At 42.3% G+C, this 20,326-nt stretch overlaps 1 protein-coding gene across 6 annotated transcripts in view; it reads left to right on the forward strand.

Annotated features, from left to right (window-relative positions):
* TP53BP1 (tumor protein p53 binding protein 1) overlaps nt 1–20,326 on the forward strand; it is a 1,075,988-nt gene that overhangs the window by 364,081 nt on the left and 691,581 nt on the right. For all 6 annotated transcript variants that reach the window (XM_086958203.1, XM_086958207.1, XM_086958208.1 and 3 more), the window contains exon 11: nt 6,841–7,043. In XM_086958203.1, the coding sequence (XP_086814329.1) occupies nt 6,841–7,043 (203 nt within the window). The remainder of the gene's footprint in view (nt 1–6,840; nt 7,044–20,326) is intronic.

Consider the following 20,326-nt stretch of genomic DNA (forward strand, 5'->3'; position numbering starts at 1 on the left):
AGAATCTTTGAAAGATACTAATGCTGGAGAACAGTAGTTGCAGACCAGTAACTATTTTGATTTATCCAGTATTAGGGTATCTTTCATAGATTCACATGCCTGAATCATTCCCCGTTATCTAGATTGGAGTTCCACGGTAAAATATTCAAGCAGTGCTTTCAAAGCTTAATAGGCTATAATGGCCTTAAGCCAAGTAAATAGTAGCCTATCTATTCCTTTTAAAAAAAGGACCAAATGTTGGAACCTAGCCAGTCAGCTGCCTGCACCCTCTAGAACACTCTCAGCAGAGTCAAGTTCTCTCAGATTTTCATCTAGTGTCGTATGGAAGGGAGACTCTCTGAGTGCTGCTCAGTTTTTCTTCAACTTTCTCAAATCTTGGCATCATGTCAGACAAAAAAGGCCTCCTCCGTCCATGTAAAACAAGGTGCAAGGGAAGAGTCCATGTGGATGATCCACATAAGGAGTGTTTTTACTGCCTTTATCCAAGGCATGAGGTGAGAGAATGTAAATCTTCCGCACCTTCTCAAATAGCCCTCAAGGACATAGAGGGAAGGTTGTTATTGTGGCTTCAGACCGCTAAACACCAGTCTCCTTCTGATGAGGAAGATACGAGAGCCTCTACATCCCATAAGCTCTTCAGGTGAAAGTAGAAAACAACACAAGCCTTGCCAGGACTCCAAGGCTTCAAAAAAGAGACGGTAGCTAAACACTTCTTTTCGCCAGCGTTATCTGTACTTTTTACGCCTACCAGGAAGGAAGGAGTTCATCCTAGAGCCTCCTCGTCCGATCCTGTGGAGAGAAAAACTGTCAAAAAATCATTGTCGATGACTCTCCCTCACTCGTCGACGACATTCAGTGTTACATCGAGGACGCTGTTGTTGACAGCAACAGTGACGACCACGGCAATCCAGGGCCAAATACTGTCTACTCCAGTCTCCGCTTCGACACAGAGGAGCCCATCGTTGTCGAAGATCATCGATGCTCCCTCGTCGACTAAGATACGGTCGGCAAAAAATTCTGACGACACCCGACTCGTCGACGAGTGCCCCGTCGACGACCACTGCTCTTTCGCTGACGACGACACCTTCAATGATGGGATTTTCTTTTCCTGTGGTTTTTGTACCGTCGACGCTACGAGGATTACTCCAGCCACAAAAGTAACTAAGACTTTCCCATGGCCAACCATGCAAGAGTTTAGTAAGGTTTCGGCCTTACTTCCGTCATATCTGCTAGAGTTCTATGTAGAAGATGAGGATGAGGATGAGGATGAGGATGATGATGCTGACAGCCCATCTGAGCTCCAAGTAAAGTGTTGGGAAGATAAAGATGAGATCTCTCATGACGAGACGCATTACTACCAGTAGGGATATATGGCTCCTGGTCCATCTGCCACGATCACTGATACAGGCTATATTGGTGGATTACCGAGAGAGGTTCCCGCTGCAACCGAGTCAGCCAGACAGGCCGGTACCTCCAATAGATCCTCCAAGCACGCAGGCGCTCAACCTGCAAGCACACCTGTGAATATACCCGACCCTGGAGCACCAGATGCCTCCTCTTCAGACGAGAATAGAGAGGAAGGTGAGCTGCCGAATCCAATCTCTTCTCATCCTTAGGACAATTATGTTATACCAACTCCCTCCCCTCCTCCACAACTCCCATCAGATTCACCTCCGGAGAGTATCGGAGGATTTCATAACTTAATGTGGAGGGCAGATAACAGGTTTCATCTGTATATTATGGTGAAACAGACCAAATGCTTTTTTATGACTTCAAAGAAGACACAAGGTAATTGGTATGCTCCATACCAATTATACAATATGGCAGGAAGGCATAAAAATAATTAAGGCACCAGCGTCCATACAACCGTTGCTGCCACGTATTGAGAAGAAATATAGGGCACCAGAGGACTCTCCATCTTGCCCCATTGGTCACCCCAAGCTGGACTCTGTCATTTCTCAAGCCGCACAAAGACGCTCTAAAACCCCTGCTACCCCAATTACCACTTTTCCGGATAAGGAAGGGCGTAGAATGGACATTTATGGGAAACGTTTCTAGTCTATGGCAGCAGTAACAATTAGGGCAGTGAATGCTTTAGCCATTATCGGCCGCTTTGACCACCGAATGTGGTCAAACATGGCCAGTTTAACAGACCTTATCCTTGAAGATAAGAGACCAGAGTCACGAAACATACAGGTGGAAGGGGAGCATGCAGCTTCGGAAACCATTGATTGTGCCCTTGATATAACCAATACTGGTTTTAGACAACTGCCGGGAGCTGCTCTACTCGGACGGCAAGGATGTGTGAAACCTACCACCTTTAAGCCTGAGGTGCAGACAAACGTTTTGGACATGGCTTTCAATGGTGAGTCCCTCTTCGGAAAGCACATCAGTGAGGCATTGTTGGCGATTAAAAATGACATGGACACCGCAAAGTCGTTGGGCACATTGCAATACAGAAAGGTGCCCTTCAGAGGTGTTAGTGGGCGAGGATTTGGCCCTTACAAAGGAGGTCACCAGAGGGCTCAGCAGTATTCACCATACCAGTCTCAATACAGACAATCCTCCATCATACCGTCAGTCATCTACAGCTGGTTTCTCTTGCCAGGAAGGCTGCAAACGAATGCCTCTACAGGGTCGTGATTCAGGCAGGAAACAATCGTCACACCAGGGTACCAGCCTCCCTCCCCTCCCAACCTGTGGTTGCGAAGATTTCCAGCTATGTCCACCAGTGGCGCGAAATAACAACGTATCTCTTTGTGCTGAACCTTGTCACCAACATTCACACTCCAGAATCTATTAAGCACCCACTGACTACTGCACTCAAGGGTGCCCCCTCCCACACTCATCTTCACTTATTATGCAAAGAGACTTTGGTCATGCTTGCCAAGGGAGTGATAGAGAAAGTCCCGATGTCGCAAAAGGGAAAAGGTTTTTATTCTTGTTTTTTCCTAATAAAAAAGAAATCAGGATAATGGAGACCGATACTGGACCTGAAGAATCTCAACAAGTTTCTCAGGAAACAAACATTCAGAATGGTAACGCTTTCCGATATCCTAGGTCGTGTGAACAAAGGAGACATCATGACCTTGCTTGATATGGAAAACACATATTTTCATTTCCCAATCCATCTGAAATTCCTAAGATTCATGGTGGCTTGACCCACTACCAATATAAAGTATGTCTGTTTGGTTTCGAATCCGTGCCAAGGATCTTCACCTAGTGCCTGGTGCCCTTAGCAGCAGCCCTGCGATCTGAAGGACTTCAAGTATTCCTGTATCTCATCGATTGGCTGCTCAAATCACCCCTAGCGTAGAAAGCTAGTCAAGCTGCAAGCACCTGCCTTCACATGTTCAGGACCTTGGAACTCACTGTAAACAAAGATGAAATCTTCTTTCAATCCAAGTCAAGTCATATCCTTCCTGGGAGCGTCCATAGATACTATCCAATGCAAAGCTTTCCTATCTCACGAAAGATAGATAAGTTTGCAAAAACTTGCGAAGAGCATATGAAGAAAGGGTCAGTTTGTGTGCTAATGTACACGTTGTTCCTGGGGATGTATTCTTCAACAATAGAGCTGGTGCCACTTAGCCAGACTTAGAATGAGGCCTCTTCAAGAGGAGCTACAAAAGAAATGGCAACCGGCTTCCGGATCCTTCGAGGATGTAGTTCAGATCACAACACGAATGGTAGAGGCACTGCAATGGTGGTTTCATGCTCAAAATCTGGTAAAAGTTCTTACTTTTCTCCATACTATCCCAGACTTCATACTGACAATGGATTCCTCCATGGAGGGCTGAGAAGGTCACCTGCACACGAGTTACAAATTCAGGGCAGATGGTCCTCGGCGCAGAAATATCAGCACATCAACAGGCTGGAGCTCAAAGCCATCTTCCTATCTCTTCAGGTTTTCTTGCTGAGGATAGCTGGCTCCTCCGTGCGGGTTGGTACGGACAATACAACCAGCATGTATTATGTCAACAAACATGGGGAAACCAAATTAATTACCCTATCTCAGGAAGCGCAAGAGTTATGGGATTGGACGACGAAATATTGAACCTCATTAAGGGCCGAGCTTGTCAGAGGTCTGCACAATACTCTGGCGGACACATTAAGCAGAATGCAGGCCACTTGTCATGAGTGAGACTGGAGCAGTCCCAACTCGAGAAGATCTTTCGATGGTGGGGAAAACCAACTTTAGACCTCTTAGCTCAACGGAGATGCCAAATGCCAGTATTATGCCAGCAGATTCCCTCTACCATGTTCGAGGGGGAATGCCCTTTTAATGCGATGGTCCGGGATATATGCTTACACTTTTCCGCCATCCCATTAATTCCCACGGTGTTAACCAAGATGAAGACGGAAGGCTGTTGTCTGATACTGATAGCGCCACGATGGCCCAGGCAGTACTGGTTCTCGGAGCTACTCCTGCTGTCCGAGTCGATGACCATACACCGGCTGTCATCTCTTTCTCTGCTGACGAGAGAACAGGGCCAAGTGATTCATTCAGACCTTTTTGTTTGCACGCATGGCACCTGAGTTCATAGAATTCAGGGACTTGGATATCTCGCAGGAATGCAGGGAAGTTATTGCCGAATCTCAAGCGGATAGCACTAACAAGACATACTGCCTAAAATGGAAGCGATTCTGTTCCTGGTGCCAACTAAACAACCTTCACCCGCTTCAAGCACCTCCTGAGAAGATTTGACCATATCTCCTCTCTTTGGCCAAGGCAGGTCTCACTCTGTCTTCAGTGGAGGTTTACCTGGCTGCAATTTCCCATTATAGGAAGTCTCCTCAAGATCCTTCTCTCTGTGCCTCTAGTCTTATAAAACAATTCATGAGGGGCCTTTTCAGCGCATTTCCCCGGGTCCGTTCTCTGGAATGGAAGCTCAACTTAGTCCATGCACAGTTAATGAGGCAGCCGTTTGAACCAATTCACAAAGCAAAGCTCACGTTTCTCACCTGGAAGGTGAACCTCCTACTGGCTCTCACTTCTGCAAGGAAGGTTAGCGAGATACCGTTTTTTTGCTCACCATGCCATTCCAGTTTGGACCTAGCCATATGCAAATCAGTCTTGACCCTGCGCCCACCGGGAACAGTCCAGCCCGAACTTCCAGGCCAGGTCCTTTGTATTTGTCACCCAGAGTGAGAAAAAAACGATGGATTTAGGCCCAGATCTCTGTGCTGTTGTGAATGTCTGCATTCTGTCCATCAATTGTTTTTTTTGCGTTTGTCACCCCGAGTGGGACGGGTATGCCCAGGTGTGGGTCCCGTGCTCTCCATGCCACTGGAGACAAGCTATCCTGGCTGTTGAGGGCTGAAAGCCCGAAACCGGTCCTAGGATGCTTGTTTCCAGTTCAGGGAGGACTCTGCCTGGCAGTTCAGGCTGGACTGTTTCCATTGTGCGCAGGCTAAAGACTGATTTGCATTTGGCTGGGTCCAAACTGGAATGGCATGGTGAGCAAACAAAACTATTGATTTAGACACAGATCTCTGTCCTGGGGTTGTTCTGCATTCTGTCCATCAATTGATATTTTTGCATATTGTGTTCTAGGCATCTTTCTGACATCTGTCCAGAATTTGAAAGAGTATATGCTTAATTACAAATGTTACTATTAAATGTCAGTAATTTGGGGGGGTTATGATTTACAGGTCTCAGGCCTTCCTCTAATAACAGTACAATTTTAGATGCTTTTTGCTATTCTGATTCAGGCATGTGAATCTATGAAAGATACCCAAATACTGGATAAGAAAATAAGTTACTTATCCAATATTGGTATCTTTCATAGATTCACATGGTACCCTCCCTCCTCCCCGTAGAGGCATTTCGCTTTCATTTTTGGGATTCTTACTTCCCATATGTGCTTGGAAAACCTTAGAGAACTTGCCTCTGCTGGCAGCTGATTGATAGGTTACAACATTTAGTCCTTTTTTTAAAAAAAGGACATGAATAGGCTACTATATCCTTGGCTTAAGGCCATTATGGCCTATGAAGCATTTAAAGCACTGCTTGAATATTTTACAGTGGGACGATGGGGATTGATTCAGGCATGTGAATCTGTGAAAGATACCAATACCGGATAACCGAAGTTACAGGTAAGTTACTTATTTTCTTCCTTCATGTAATAAAATAAGTTGTGATTACTCTTCTGATATTAAAATAAGCGTATTTGTTTTGCTACCCCATCATTATCACATCTCTCTGTATTTCTCTCAACTTTATTGTTCATAATTTTTAGTCCTGTATTTAGTAGTGATTAGAGTACAACAGGATTTCATAGTTTTATTTGACTGTTAATGACTGTATGTATATTATTTTAAAAAGAAAAACCTTTACATTAAATATATTTCATTAGTCCTTGATGATACTTTGAATTATGTATTTTGGTTGTGCCCTATCTCATAAGGGTCTTTGATAGCAGGATTAGGAGCGATTGACAAAATAACTTTCTTGGATGTAACCACCTCTTAAACCACAATCTTTTTTAGGCCCCTTTTCATTATATATGTGTGTTTTAAATTTCGTTTTGCATGCTGCTGTAGTTATGTGTGAACTCATAAATTGGAGATGCATTTAGGGGACTTGGTGTTTTTAGCACTCTTTGTGGCTTAGGTCAAATTTGAAAGTACACTCGGTATCCCAGCGCCATTTACTTGGTGTATCAGATGTTAAGTAAGCATATTTTGTAGATTATTAATATTTTGCATGTTCAACCTTGCTTCAAAAAGGGAAATTCTTAACCGTTAAATTTAGCCATTGAGGATATACTTCTTTTTTTATTTAATTTCTGAAATTTCAGTGTGCGCAGACAAGTTTGACTTTACTCTTTAATGCAGACGAACCAATGGATACATCTGCACCACTGGAAAATACTGGCGAGACGCAGAGGAAGCAGAAAGATGAACCCATGAAAACTGACCAGCCTCGAGCCACAGCAGTACTGCCACTATTCCCTTTGGCCTCAACACCTGTGTGTCACAGTACACCTGCCTTTGTCACTGGCTCATTTCATATGCCATCGCAGCCACAGTTTTCCCATGTGAGTCTTGCCTGCATTTTTGGGCGCTTATTATATCTATTTTTTTTACTCGTGTTTTATTTACTGTCATACAAAAATTGTAGGTCATTTATGTAGTGCAGGAGTATCTAACCAGTGTGAGATTGATTTTCAAAGCCATTTTCAATTCTTGTCTGATAACCTAGGTAGCGGTCTTTTTTTCCAGTGTTTGGTTATTTAATAGCACATTTTCTGCATTTTAGTTTAGGCTTCAAATGGAAAAGAGAAATACTTTTATTTATTCCAGGTTGGCTTGGAATGTATTTTCCCTATCCAGATTTGTAATGGAGTGCCTGACCTGTTGAAAGGCTTTTGTTGTTTTTCAGGGCATCATGAATAGCAAAAGCTAATCCTATATTTAAAGGCATTGCTGCAAACATGGCAAATGCTTTATTGCTTACCTATCTCTGAATTGAGGGCTCTTTGATAATCATATGCTCAAATTATCTATCTGCAAGTATAACAGACATTTGAGGTGATCATATTCAGAAAGTCAGTGGTGTTGTAGATTGCTTCAAATAAAGAGGCTGCTCCCCACCTAAAACATGGGAAATTGTCCATAGGAAAAAGGTATTATATATATATATATATATATATATATATATATATATATATATATATATATATATATATATATATATATATATATATATAGAGAGAGAGAGAGAGGTATATATATATTGATGTATGTATGTATGTATGTATATATATATATATATATATATATATATATATATATATATATATATATATATATATATATATATATATGATCAAGGCTCCACAGAACCGAAACTTTATGGCGAGTAAGTCTGCAAGGATTTAAATAAATCTGCACTCACCAGAAGGTCCGTGTCTGAGGTTTTTGTCGAAGCAAGGCGGGAATCATATATATATATATATATATATATATATATATATATCTCAGACAAACGCGTTTCGGTTTTCCTTCGTCAGTATCACTGACGAAGGAAAACCGAAACGCGTTTGTCTGCGGAGTGGTTCGGATTAGAAACATACTGAACACTTCCCCCGCGAGTGCCGGATTTTCTCTTTTCGCTAATCACGAGAGAAACGCAGAGCTGGAATATATAGATATATATCTATCTATCTATCTATCTATCTATCTATCTATCTATCTATCTATCTATCTATCTATCTATCTATCTATCTATCTATCTATCTATCTATCTATCTATCTATCTATCTATCTATCTATCTATCTATCTATCTATCTATCTATCTATCTATCTATCTATCTATCTATCTATCTATCTATCTATCTATCTATCTATCTATCTATCTATCTATCTATCTATCTATCTCTCGTTTCGGCTGGTCCCAGCCTTTCTCAAAGTCATTTTCTCATTGGATATTTTCAAATTTAAAGGTACAGTGCATATAGACATAAAAGAAACAACATCTGTTGCTAACATGTCCCAATCGATATGCGTGCTGTCTATTAAACTGGCTAAACACATGTTCATGTCCAAATCATTTTTATATATTTTTTTAATTTATACTCTTTTTTTTAATAATTTTTATAAAGAATTATTTTACAAAAAAACAAGCCAACTTAACATTATAATTTCCTATATTTCATACTTAGAACCGGGAAGCCGTCTGGAAGAATACTAATATATATATATATATGTATGTATATATGTATGTATGTATATATATATGTATGTATGTATATATATATATGTATGTATGTATATATATATATATATATATATCCATCCACAGCGGAAATTACAGTTAACTGTAACTTGTTCCCTAAAGTAACTATAACTCGCACCCCCACCATACACAGTGGTGTTATCAACGTTTTTATTGGAGCTGTCATTAGGGATTTTATGAATGCAGTCTTTGAACATGCCATGAGTGGTGTAACATGTAAGGGTACAAGTTTTGTAGTTACTTTAGGGCATTAGTTATAGTTACTTGAGATAACTATTACTGGTGAGTTTCAGTGGTTTTATTTCAGTGGTATTGTTGGTTAAAATGTTGTTTGAGTTTACATTTTAACCTAAGTATGACGTCATTTTAACATTTGGTTTTTCAGTGAATTTCTATTTTTTCTTACAAAAATGTAAAGTAAGATGTTATTTTAATTCCTGACTAAATCGTCACTTTATTCTTTGTTTTTATTTCAGTGAAATTGTATATTTTTCTTTTAACCTAAAGTAAGATGTCTGTTGCCATGCCCAACTCCTTCTTGCGAACAGTCTTCAGTTGTTCGCAGCATAGGCTTCGGTGCCCAACCTCTTTTTTTTGTACTGCCTCTGATCCACCATTATTCGCCAATCTGGGCATCACAATAGATGCATGGAATCATGAAAACAAATTACATGTATTTTAACTCCGAGGGAGCCCCCCACAAGGTCCAGTAGGTCAGGGTACTCCCACCTCCCCCTTATATTATATTTAATTATATTTTCTAGGACTCCGGTGCCAAGTCCCCAAGGGCTAAGATAGCGGCCCCAACTTTTCCTTCAGGTTGCAAACCAGTCACAATACGTGGTTGACTTTGCATATCCACTGTGGTTAATTGTTGCCAACCAATCATAATACAGGTGGATCCATAGATCATCGGTCTTTGCGTATCCACTGTGGTTAATTGTTGCCAACCAATCATAATACAGGTGGATCCATAGATCATCGGTGGTGGTTCCGCTGTGCTATATATATATATATATATATATATATATATGTATGTATATATATATATATATATATGTATATATATATATATATATATATATATATGTATGTGTATATATATATATATATGTATATATATATATATATATATATATGTATATATATATATATATATATATCTCGACGTGCTTTTCTTGTGAAAGAAAATAGAAGCCACCATGGGGAGGTTCCAGGGAACAGCCTTTATTCTCACAGCAACAGGCAACAGGCAAATGCATTTCGGCCGCGAGGCCTTTCTCAATGCCCCCAGTTGCAGAAAATGAGCACGCCTCCTACCCTCGGGCTACTATCACTGTCCTGCTCAGTCTTGATTGGCTGTTGTCTCCATTCCTCCCACTCCGGCCGGAGTGGGCTGCCCCACATGCAGCTCTCACCAGATTGCTGAACTGCATGTCCCAGAATGCCACATTCCAGCAAAGGGATTTCAAGGTTCGAGAAGTCCGCCTGTTCAAATGTGTGACTGGCAGGTGAGTTCAAGAGTAGAGCGTGCCTCCATTTCCATCATAATCGAGTTAAGTGCTCCCTCGAGTCCCCAAGCCGCAGCTACCCTAAACACCCAGGTTACGTCTTCACGAGGCTTCGAATGACACCGCATCCGATCCACAGAGAGGCGGAATTGCCTCTACATCGCGTCTCTTCCTTCTGGGGTCACCAGGTGTGCACCGGACAATCTGCTACCGCAGAAAACAATCACGCATCAGCCGGAGCTGCCGCTGCCAATGGATCCGGTGTAGCTTGCGCTGCGGGTTGCTTCCAAACCGTGTCACTGGCGAACCACGGTAATTGATCTCGACGTGCTTTTCTTGTGAAAGAAAATAGAAGCCACCATGGGGAGGTTCCAGGGAACAGCCTTTATTCTCACAGCAACAGGCAACAGGCAAATGCATTTCGGCCGCGAGGCCTTTCTCAATGCCCCCAGTTGCAGAAAATGAGCACGCCTCCTACCCTCGGGCTACTATCACTGTCCTGCTCAGTCTTGATTGGCTGTTGTCTCCATTCCTCCCACTCCGGCCGGAGTGGGCTGCCCCACATGCAGCTCTCACCAGATTGCTGAACTGCATGTCCCAGAATGCCACATTCCAGCAAAGGGATTTCAAGGTTCGAGAAGTCCGCCTGTTCAAATGTGTGACTGGCAGGTGAGTTCAAGAGTAGAGCGTGCCTCCATTTCCATCATAATCGAGTTAAGTGCTCCCTCGAGTCCCCAAGCCGCAGCTACCCTAAACACCCAGGTTACGTCTTCACGAGGCTTCGAATGACACCGCATCCGATCCACAGAGAGGCGGAATTGCCTCTACATCGCGTCTCTTCCTTCTGGGGTCACCAGGTGTGCACCGGACAATCTGCTACCGCAGAAAACAATCACGCATCAGCCGGAGCTGCCGCTGCCAATGGATCCGGTGTAGCTTGCGCTGCGGGTTGCTTCCAAACCGTGTCACTGGCGAACCACGGTAATTGATCTCGACGTGCTTTTCTTGTGAAAGAAAATAGAAGCCACCATGGGGAGGTTCCAGGGAACAGCCTTTATTCTCACAGCAACAGGCAACAGGCAAATGCATTTCGGCCGCGAGGCCTTTCTCAATGCCCCCAGTTGCAGAAAATGAGCACGCCTCCTACCCTCGGGCTACTATCACTGTCCTGCTCAGTCTTGATTGGCTGTTGTCTCCATTCCTCCCACTCCGGCCGGAGTGGGCTGCCCCACATGCAGCTCTCACCAGATTGCTGAACTGCATGTCCCAGAATGCCACATTCCAGCAATATATACATTTTGAACTTTAATTTGTCCAAAGTACTGAAAAGATTTAAACCAAGTCACAAAAAGCATGCTTTCTAAATCGAGATCTAGTTTTCTGCCAAACTTGGTATAATTCCATTCAGCCATGTCTAATTTGCCTCTGAAAAACTGCATGAAAAAAAATATTTTTGCATGGATCACCCTGAAACGTTCAAGGAAGAAACTGCGGCGGATGAGGCTTTTTTTGGGAAAGTTTTCGTGAAAAGTCATCAAATGGCTCCAAAGTTATTATTAAACCAAAAAATCTATTTCCTATGGAAACGTGGCCTATATATGTGTCTATTATCTTTATTTACTTTGTACTTATAGGGTGCGCTGTGTGTAACAGTGTGGGCACTTCAAAATCCCAGGTAAGGTTTTACAGTGTGCAGACAGCACAGAGAAGGGGGAGAACACACACAATGAGGTAGTGTAGGTGCCCACATCGTCGAATTGGGAGCCTCTAGTACATTCTGAGCAGTTTAGAGAATAATTACTTATAGAAATAACTACAAAACATTGAGGGTCTGATTCACAAAGTTAATTTACACTTTTGAGTGAGTTTACACTTTCCAATATTTACAAACTCCGAGTGTAAGTTGCTACCTAAAATAAAACGACCAGTTGTAGGTCCTATACTACACATGGCCAACATGCTTCCATAGAAAATAATGTAGGTAGGACTTAAAATAAAACCCCTTAGGCAACAGTTTTACGTGAAGTTAGATTCTTTAAAATAGTTAAAAATACAAATACATTTTGTTTAATTTTTAAAATATAAAAATTGTGCACATTTCATTAATTTAATTATATTAACGTATTTCACCCTTCAAAACAATGCAGCAATGCGTTTTAACATATTTAAATTCATTTTAACTATGTACATTGCCTCCTTTTTTAAGTTAAACTTCTGAAAAATTATTTAAATTTAATATATTTCCATTGTTTAATTCAAAATTAATAGTGCTCAACATTTTTTATTTTGTTCTACATTTAAAGTAAACAAACCTAACTTACATTATTATTTAACATAAAAATATTTGTGATATTTATTTTTTGCATGATCTCATTCAAGCAGAAAAAAGGAGGCTATTGCCATACTAAGCGAAGGATCAAGAGCTTTTGCCCACAGCATTCTTGCTTTAATAGATTTATGTAACGTCAAATTCCATCAGTATTGTTGAGAGATCAAAGCTTATTCTTGTCTTTTGATTGCTAGATGTATAGGGGACTCTTTCCAGTAGCAATGCTGTCACCTCAGGAATAGAACACATGAAATACAATAGGTGTTTCTCAGAAAGCAGTTTCAAAAGGCAGTAAATAGCCCTGCAGAATAAAAAACCTCCTTGCAGAATGGAGTAGTCCGAAATGATGCGAGATAACTCCAGTTGATCACAGGACTACACAGTCAAGAGCAGAACTTGTGCAAAGTAACTCCATAACAGGTTAACAGAGACAAAGAATCCCAAAGAGAAAAAGCAGGGGCAAGACTTGGTAGCAAGGCTTTGATCTTGCCAGGAAGTTACATCAGCAACATAAAAAAGCCTTCTGGGTTTGGGAATACTTTCATAAAATTCAAGTAACGTCTCCATCTTAGTTTCTGATAATATACAAATGAAGACTTCACCCAATACTTGACATAAAGTGCAAGAAATGGAAGGAATCTGAATCTTAAGTAAAAATACATGTTTGTGAAACGAATTTGTGAGTTCCTTAAGGAATGAGAAGAGACTAGTAGTTCAGTGAGACAAGGACAAGCATGATTGTGAGCAGCTGTTGAGAGTTTTACTTCGTATGACACAAGACTCTGAATTTGACATATCAGGCCTTAAAGAAGACCGACAGAACCACTGCCTGTTGTTGCTCCATTGCCTTTGCCTGCAAGATTGACACCAACACCTGCAGCACGCCTTGGCCTCATTCGGCTGCTTTGAGAATCAATGGCAACAGCAACCATAGTGGTTTCAAGACGACCCTTTATACTGCTCTTTGGAATGACAATATTGTCCATGGTGTGTCCAGACCTTGCTTTGTTGGGTGCAAAAACGCTGCACTGTAAGGCTGGGTTAGATACCCCACAATTAATTACAGGTGTGAAAGCATATTATAAACATGTAATTTGATGGCAAATCTTTGTTTGATTGCCTCGTTGATGATACCGTTCAGACGTAGAGACCCAAATAGCCAGATCATTCTCTTCAAGCATTTTGACAGCAATACTTTCCTGATGTTTCCAGCCATTTAGAAGTTACTATAAACTATGTCAGTCATTGTACCTGTACCAGCAACAGCAGTTCTGCTCTTAAAGGAGAGCTTTCAATCCACAGAACAGAAGAATTTCAAGATTACAGTCTCACTCACCAACCACTAAGAAAAGAGGCAGCCACTAGAAAGGTCATGAATCCAGAGGGCAATGACTAGATACCAGCACCAGTTACCAATAACCCCCATCCCTTCATTAGCGGAAGAATTGCTGCCTTTCTTGAAGAATGGGCTTTAGTCACCATGGACTGGACAGTTCTGGATGTAGTGTACTTTCAACATAACTTTAAAATTCACCCAAAAAACACCTGTAACACCACCCAAGTGGAATGTGCATCAACATCTTTCTCTTCTCAAGGCATTCTTTCCATGTTTTAGAAAGGTCCCTCAAACCAATGCCCAATCTCAAAGTAGTATAGGGTTCAATTCAAGTTATTTTCTCATCAAGAAGAACTCTGGAGAGTAGAGACTGAAATATCTGAAATAAATCCTTATTAAGCAGATGAATGGCATGGTAACCCTTCAAACGATACGCAGGCTGCTTTTGGACGGAGACAACATAATGTTACTTGATTTTCAAGATGTGTATTTTCATATCCCAAAATATCCCTAGCACATTTTCAAGTAGACAATTGCCACAACCAATTCAGTGTCCTCTGCTTTGAATTGAAAACCACACCTCTTATTTTTATGAAGTGCCTAGCACCAGTGACAGCACACATCAGAAAAAGGAGCCACTATGTGTTCACGGATCCAGATGAATGGCTCATCAAAGCAAGCAACTAGAAAGATGCAGTCGTGTTTATTTTTGCTTGTGACTTTCCAACCACCTAGGTGCTATCATGAATTCTGTTAAGTCCTCCAGAATACCGACTACCATTCCTAGGAATGTGGGAAAAACATATTGCTTGGGAGAATGTGCTACTCTTCTTGAAATGATTGCAAAGGAATTTCAGCAGCTTCACATCACTGCAATCTAGACCTACAAGTCCATGCTCGGGATGATATTCTGTACATTCTTCTAGTGCTCAACAGAAGTTTACTTATGAGACCACTTCCGGGCTCATAGAACACAACTCAAGGCGCTTTGTTAACTTCTCACCTCTTTTACCTTCATGATACCCACAGATGCCTTCAAGACAAGGTGGGGGCTGCAGTGCCAGCATGTGCCCTCCGAAACCTTGAATAGAATTCATTCCAGATCAGCGTCCCTGGGCACTGGGCATTTTGCAAATGGCTACTTCATTAAATGGCTACTTCATCAATCCAAGGATTTGTTTGTCATCATTGTTAATGTAGATAAACACATCCATTTCTATATGTTAGGTAAACAGGCAAAGCGAGACCAAGTAACATCTCTCTAACAGGATTCTGAGCTTCTATTGATATGGGCAAATTGCAATGGCATCTCTCTAATGACAGAGCATCTACCAGGAGTCCTAATGAGTGGGCAGACTTACTCAGCATTCTAGGAAGAGAGTGCCACAAATGGAAGCTATTCCAGAGGCCTCTGGACACTGTGTCTTGAACGACAACTGAATCCAGATCTGTTTGCAGCGAGTACAAACAAGAAACAATAGCATTTCACCAGCAGACACAGGCAGATAGGGACGAGAGGAGATGCATGTTTGACAACATGGAACAGAATGTTTGCTTACCCCTTTTTGCCTTTTCCACTTGGTCCCATGAGTGGTTTCAAGATGTCAGTTAGCACGCTACACCATCATTCTTGTATTGCTGGTTTGGTCCAAACAATATTGGTACACAGAGCTTATTAGTCTGTGCACAGCACCGCACCTCCAATTCATCTAGGCAAGAGTCACATGTGCCCTGGGAGTTGAACACTGTGCGCTTTCAATTAATGTAGAGCCTCTTTGAGCCAGAACCTAAGGCGTAATGAAGTACGTTTATTGAAAAGCAGCATGTTAGTAGCATGCTTGGCTGTAGATACACACACTGTCCATATTCCTGGCATCTAGTGTTAAGTTCGGACGTTTAAAACTTGGTTTTCTTCTAAGAAGTGTTTTGCACATGGTCATCGGCTTTGTCTTCTATCTTAGGATTGGTTTCCTCCACCATCTGACTTGGACGTGGTCATTAAAGCTCGCTTTTCATGCCCTTTCTTGAGGCCTTACAGAGCCAGAGAAGCTAATTCCTTCATCGAGAATTCATCCCTCGACGCTGTCAAGACCTTAGTGAAAAGGAACCAACACGTCGACTACTCAGCCCCTTCCACCCAAAGCAGAGAATCATCTGGGAGGATTTATGGATCAGACCCCATCTTGAAGGTGGCTTCAGTGCAAAACCAAATATCTGCACAATGATCTGCACCTGGTCTATAATTTGTGTCTCTCCCCAGAGCACAACAACCAGGATTGTGCGGCATACCAGCAGTTTAAATAAAAAAAGACTTTAAAATACCATGGGGTATAAGGACTTGCCCACAGTATGAAGACCACCACAGAACAAGAGGTATTGAAGGGAGAAGAGATGCTCAGCACCGAGGAGGAGGAAGAATGCAAAGGAGTTGAGTCATCAGGTATCCTGCAGTACCTCGCTTCTTCTTAAGGGCAGAGTTTCCCAGTCTTTGGGTCAATCGTCAGCTGCCTCTTGTCCAGGACCTGAAAAAGTTCTTCATGGACTGGACCCTTTTCTTCCTCAGCAGCTGATGTTTCGGAGCCAGCTTTGGTTTCGGCATCAAAAAGTTCTTGGGAGGGCTTTTGTAATGACCCTTTTGTGACTGTTCCTTTGACGTTGAAGTTTAGGCGACAATAGCTTTGGCGCTGCAGGCTATGTCTCCAGGGTTTCGCGCTGACGGTATTGGCAAGATGTGGCATCCAGAAATCTTTGACTTTGAAGCTCAGGTGCAGCATTGCAAAGCTTCTTGTCCCTTCTCTGCACTGAATCCTTATCTCAGTGTTGACCGGAACCACTTGGTCTTAAAACACCAAGCCCTATGTTAAGCAGTGAGCTGCCGTGCCCAACCGCTCTAGGACGTGAATCTAATAAACCTTGCAACCATGCTTTTTGTACATGGACTGGAGAGGCAACTGTAATCTCCAGCCTGGGTCATAACCTTCGGACTGTGGTTGTTTGTGACTTGGCCCCTCCCACCCCCTTCAGATAGGAGATAGATGGCTGTCCCTCATCATTTCTGCCTCCGGTATTGATGTTGGAGTTTCCAGATGAGTCCTGTACCCCTACAGTGTCTTAGTCCATTCTTAGACATTGTAAGTGCAGTAAAGCCATAAAGAGGATATGGTTTGGGAGTTTGTCATTACGAACTCTGCAGCACTGACTCTGGCTCCAGCCTAATCAGCGAGTCTTCACCCGATGCCAACGGCCCGAGTTCAAGTGACCCAACACCATAAGGAAGTCACCCCGGCGATCCTGAGCTGGGATCTGGTGATCTCTGACCTACCTAAAGTCTCCTGACGATGTCTGCAGCCCCTATCTGTAGGATTCTCCCGACCGCGACAGGAGCCGGTAAGGAAAACCTGATGCCAAAAGACACCCCTGCACCCAACGCCCCACGGCCTTGAGTGGCCCAACCGACGGTGTCCCACGACATCCCAATTTACCTCTACAAATGATGATCGCCTCCAGAAGATCTTCATGCCCGAGCCTGCAGTGTTGGCTCTGACTGCAATTTCCCTATTGAAATCACCCGAGCTCCTGACTTCAGCCCAGCACCCTGCACCCAGCCGCCCCTGTGCTGCTGTGGGTGCACCTTTTTGTGCTATCTTGTATCCCCCTTTGCCTGAGCTAAACCCTAGGAGCTTTGCTCCCACATCCAAGTGGCGTGGCTATGAACAGCCACCAACCAGAGGCCCCCTATCCCGATTGAATAACATTGGGCCTCAGCTCTCTGCACCCAGTCATTCTGTTGCTATTGAGGGTGTTCTTTGAGTACATCCTTGACCCTGAGGGGAACCCTGGTTCTAACCCCAGAAATCCAACTCCTAAGACAGAGTACTTACCTTAAAACCGATAACCTGATTTTCTCCTATAGGACTGCATTGACTTCTTTTCTGTGAAAAAGTTCTAAGTGTGCAGTTGGAAATTGTATTAGAACCTAATAAACTGTGTGTTACAAAAACTGACTTACTTACCTTTTATCTAGGAACTGTTCCAGTATGAGATCTAAACATATCACACTTAGTAGAAAAGTAATCTGAAATGTAATCTAAAAAGTAATTACAAAGTAACTGGAAAGTAATTGCAACTGTTTCTGAACATTAGACCTACTTGTAACAAAACCAACTGCATTCAACTGTATTATTCTTAAAAAGTATTATATTTACTTACCTGCACCAAGTCCTGCTTGGTTCTAAAAAATACAACAAAAATATTTTTATACAAAGCAATTGGTCATAGTTCAGTCTTTAAGTGTGTGAGATCATTTCTTGCCTGAGTGTGTACAATAAATGCCTAACACTACCTTCTGATAAAGCCTTACTGCTCGCCCACACTACCACAGATAGAGAGTAAGAGATTATCTACTTTTAAGCCTTTGGGGATCCACTGGATTCTGTGCACACCATACCTTACTATGGATTAGTATATACAGAGCCAGCTTCCCACACCTATACACTGACATCAGAGCAAGGGTCCAATATGGGGCTAAGGGAGAGTGCATTATTCAGCATAGAGAGAGGGGTAAGGCAGTCATGCATTTTGGCACCCTTTCTCTCTACATTATATATTAATAATGTGGGCCAGACACTGACTGATCAGTGCAGGGATCTGCCACAAACTAGACATTGCCCAATACCTGCCCTCCTCTATGCTGAAGATGCAGTGCTTATGCACCCACTCAGCTGGGGCCCCAACGCTTATTAATAAGCTTCACTACTTTCATGCAGAACTTAGGACTGCTAGTAAATAAATCCAAGACCTTCATAATGAAGTGCGGAAAAGTAATTTAAAGTGTAGGGATATTCTCTTAGAAAATAAAAAGATTGGCTTTACTAAGACATTTTCTTACCTGGTATTTTGTTCGACCAGAATGGCTGGTGGAGTCAGGCAATCAAATCAAGAAAGCTGCTCTTTTTGAAAGCCATGGCAGCTTTGTCTGATTTTTCAAGGAAGCTGGGCAGAAACCCCCCATAGAACTAATAAATATATATAAGGCGAAGTGTGTATCAACCACTATACATGGGTTATACTGATTACCAGCCCCTGTGGAGAATGCCTTTTTAAGATTTCCATTAGCTGTACCGGGTTGTTCCACTTATGTATGCCAGGCGGAGTTTGGTCTACCCTATCTATCTGACATAATTAACCCCTTCCACGCTGATGACGAGCTGGGCTCGTCATGGCGTAGCCTCCTCGCACGCTGATGACGAGCCCAGCTCGTCACGTAACATGCGCTTTTAAAAATCTCAGCGTACGAGCGGAATTCCGCTAGCGCGCATGAGGTTAAGACGCAGCCAATTCTGTAATGGCATAAGATCTGGTCTTCTGAGAAAACTTCCCTTTTTAGGGATATTATAAGGGATTGTTTTAAACTACATTGGGTACTTGGTATACCCTGGCTGAATTTTAGTAAAGGCTTAATGAGTGCCTTGCGTATCCGGAATTTTATGATCAGACAGAATCCCTGGAACATATTAGCAGAAAAGATCTTAAGAGTGTGTATGATGTTACTGGAGAATCTCAGACTAACCTCTGAACTATTAAAGCAGAGTGTTTGTAATAATCAAATGATCTTGATCACCTATAATATACAACCATATCTACAATTCTTGGAGGGGACACAGGACAGATTTTTTTTAACACGTTTTAGACCGGGCGTTTTCCACCGCTTAACAAGCTTTCCTGAGATAAATGACTGGTCACAAAACCTTTGTAATTGTCCCTGTGACGGAAAGTCACAGAAGACAACAATTCATATATTTTTTTTAAACATACTTTATTGGGTTTTACAATAGGTTCCAGGTATCGACAGTGCCTCATAATTATCCCTGGTAAGGATAGTAATTGACTAGACATTTATAATGATAATTCAGTAGAAAAAACAAGAAAATACAGATGATCACAATGAGCCTAAACTCTCCACCCTCCCGCAGCTTACCAATGGTCACGAGCAGTTCTGTATTCAATTCTTAAGCAGCTATTAATAACCTCAATCCCAAAATCAAACTCCCTTCCCACAACTATGGCGTGTCACTTGTGTTCATATTACTAACTTGTTGAACATGGCTGCTCCAAACTGCGTTTCACATTCGTCTGAGGTAGCACATTGGGATCCATCGTTCAGTAAGGGCGGCGGAGCATTATGTCTTTTTTCTAACTCCACAGGTCTATGATTTCCTCAGGGTCAATATAGTCTAGCCGACTCCTGACGGGGTTTCCCCTATTGATTCCCCATCCCCATCATCATCTGGGATCCGAAGTAGTACAACCAAGGTTTCCCATGCTCTTGCTGCCTCCAGCGCCCTCTCGCTCCCCGTTCTTTTTGCTATTTGCATCCTGCTTATTCCTTCACAATCAGCCCACTTAA

This window comes from Lissotriton vulgaris, chromosome 2_1 (genome assembly GCF_964263255.1).
Source record: "Lissotriton vulgaris chromosome 2_1, aLisVul1.2, whole genome shotgun sequence".
NCBI classification, from domain to species: Eukaryota; Metazoa; Chordata; class Amphibia; order Caudata; family Salamandridae; genus Lissotriton; species Lissotriton vulgaris.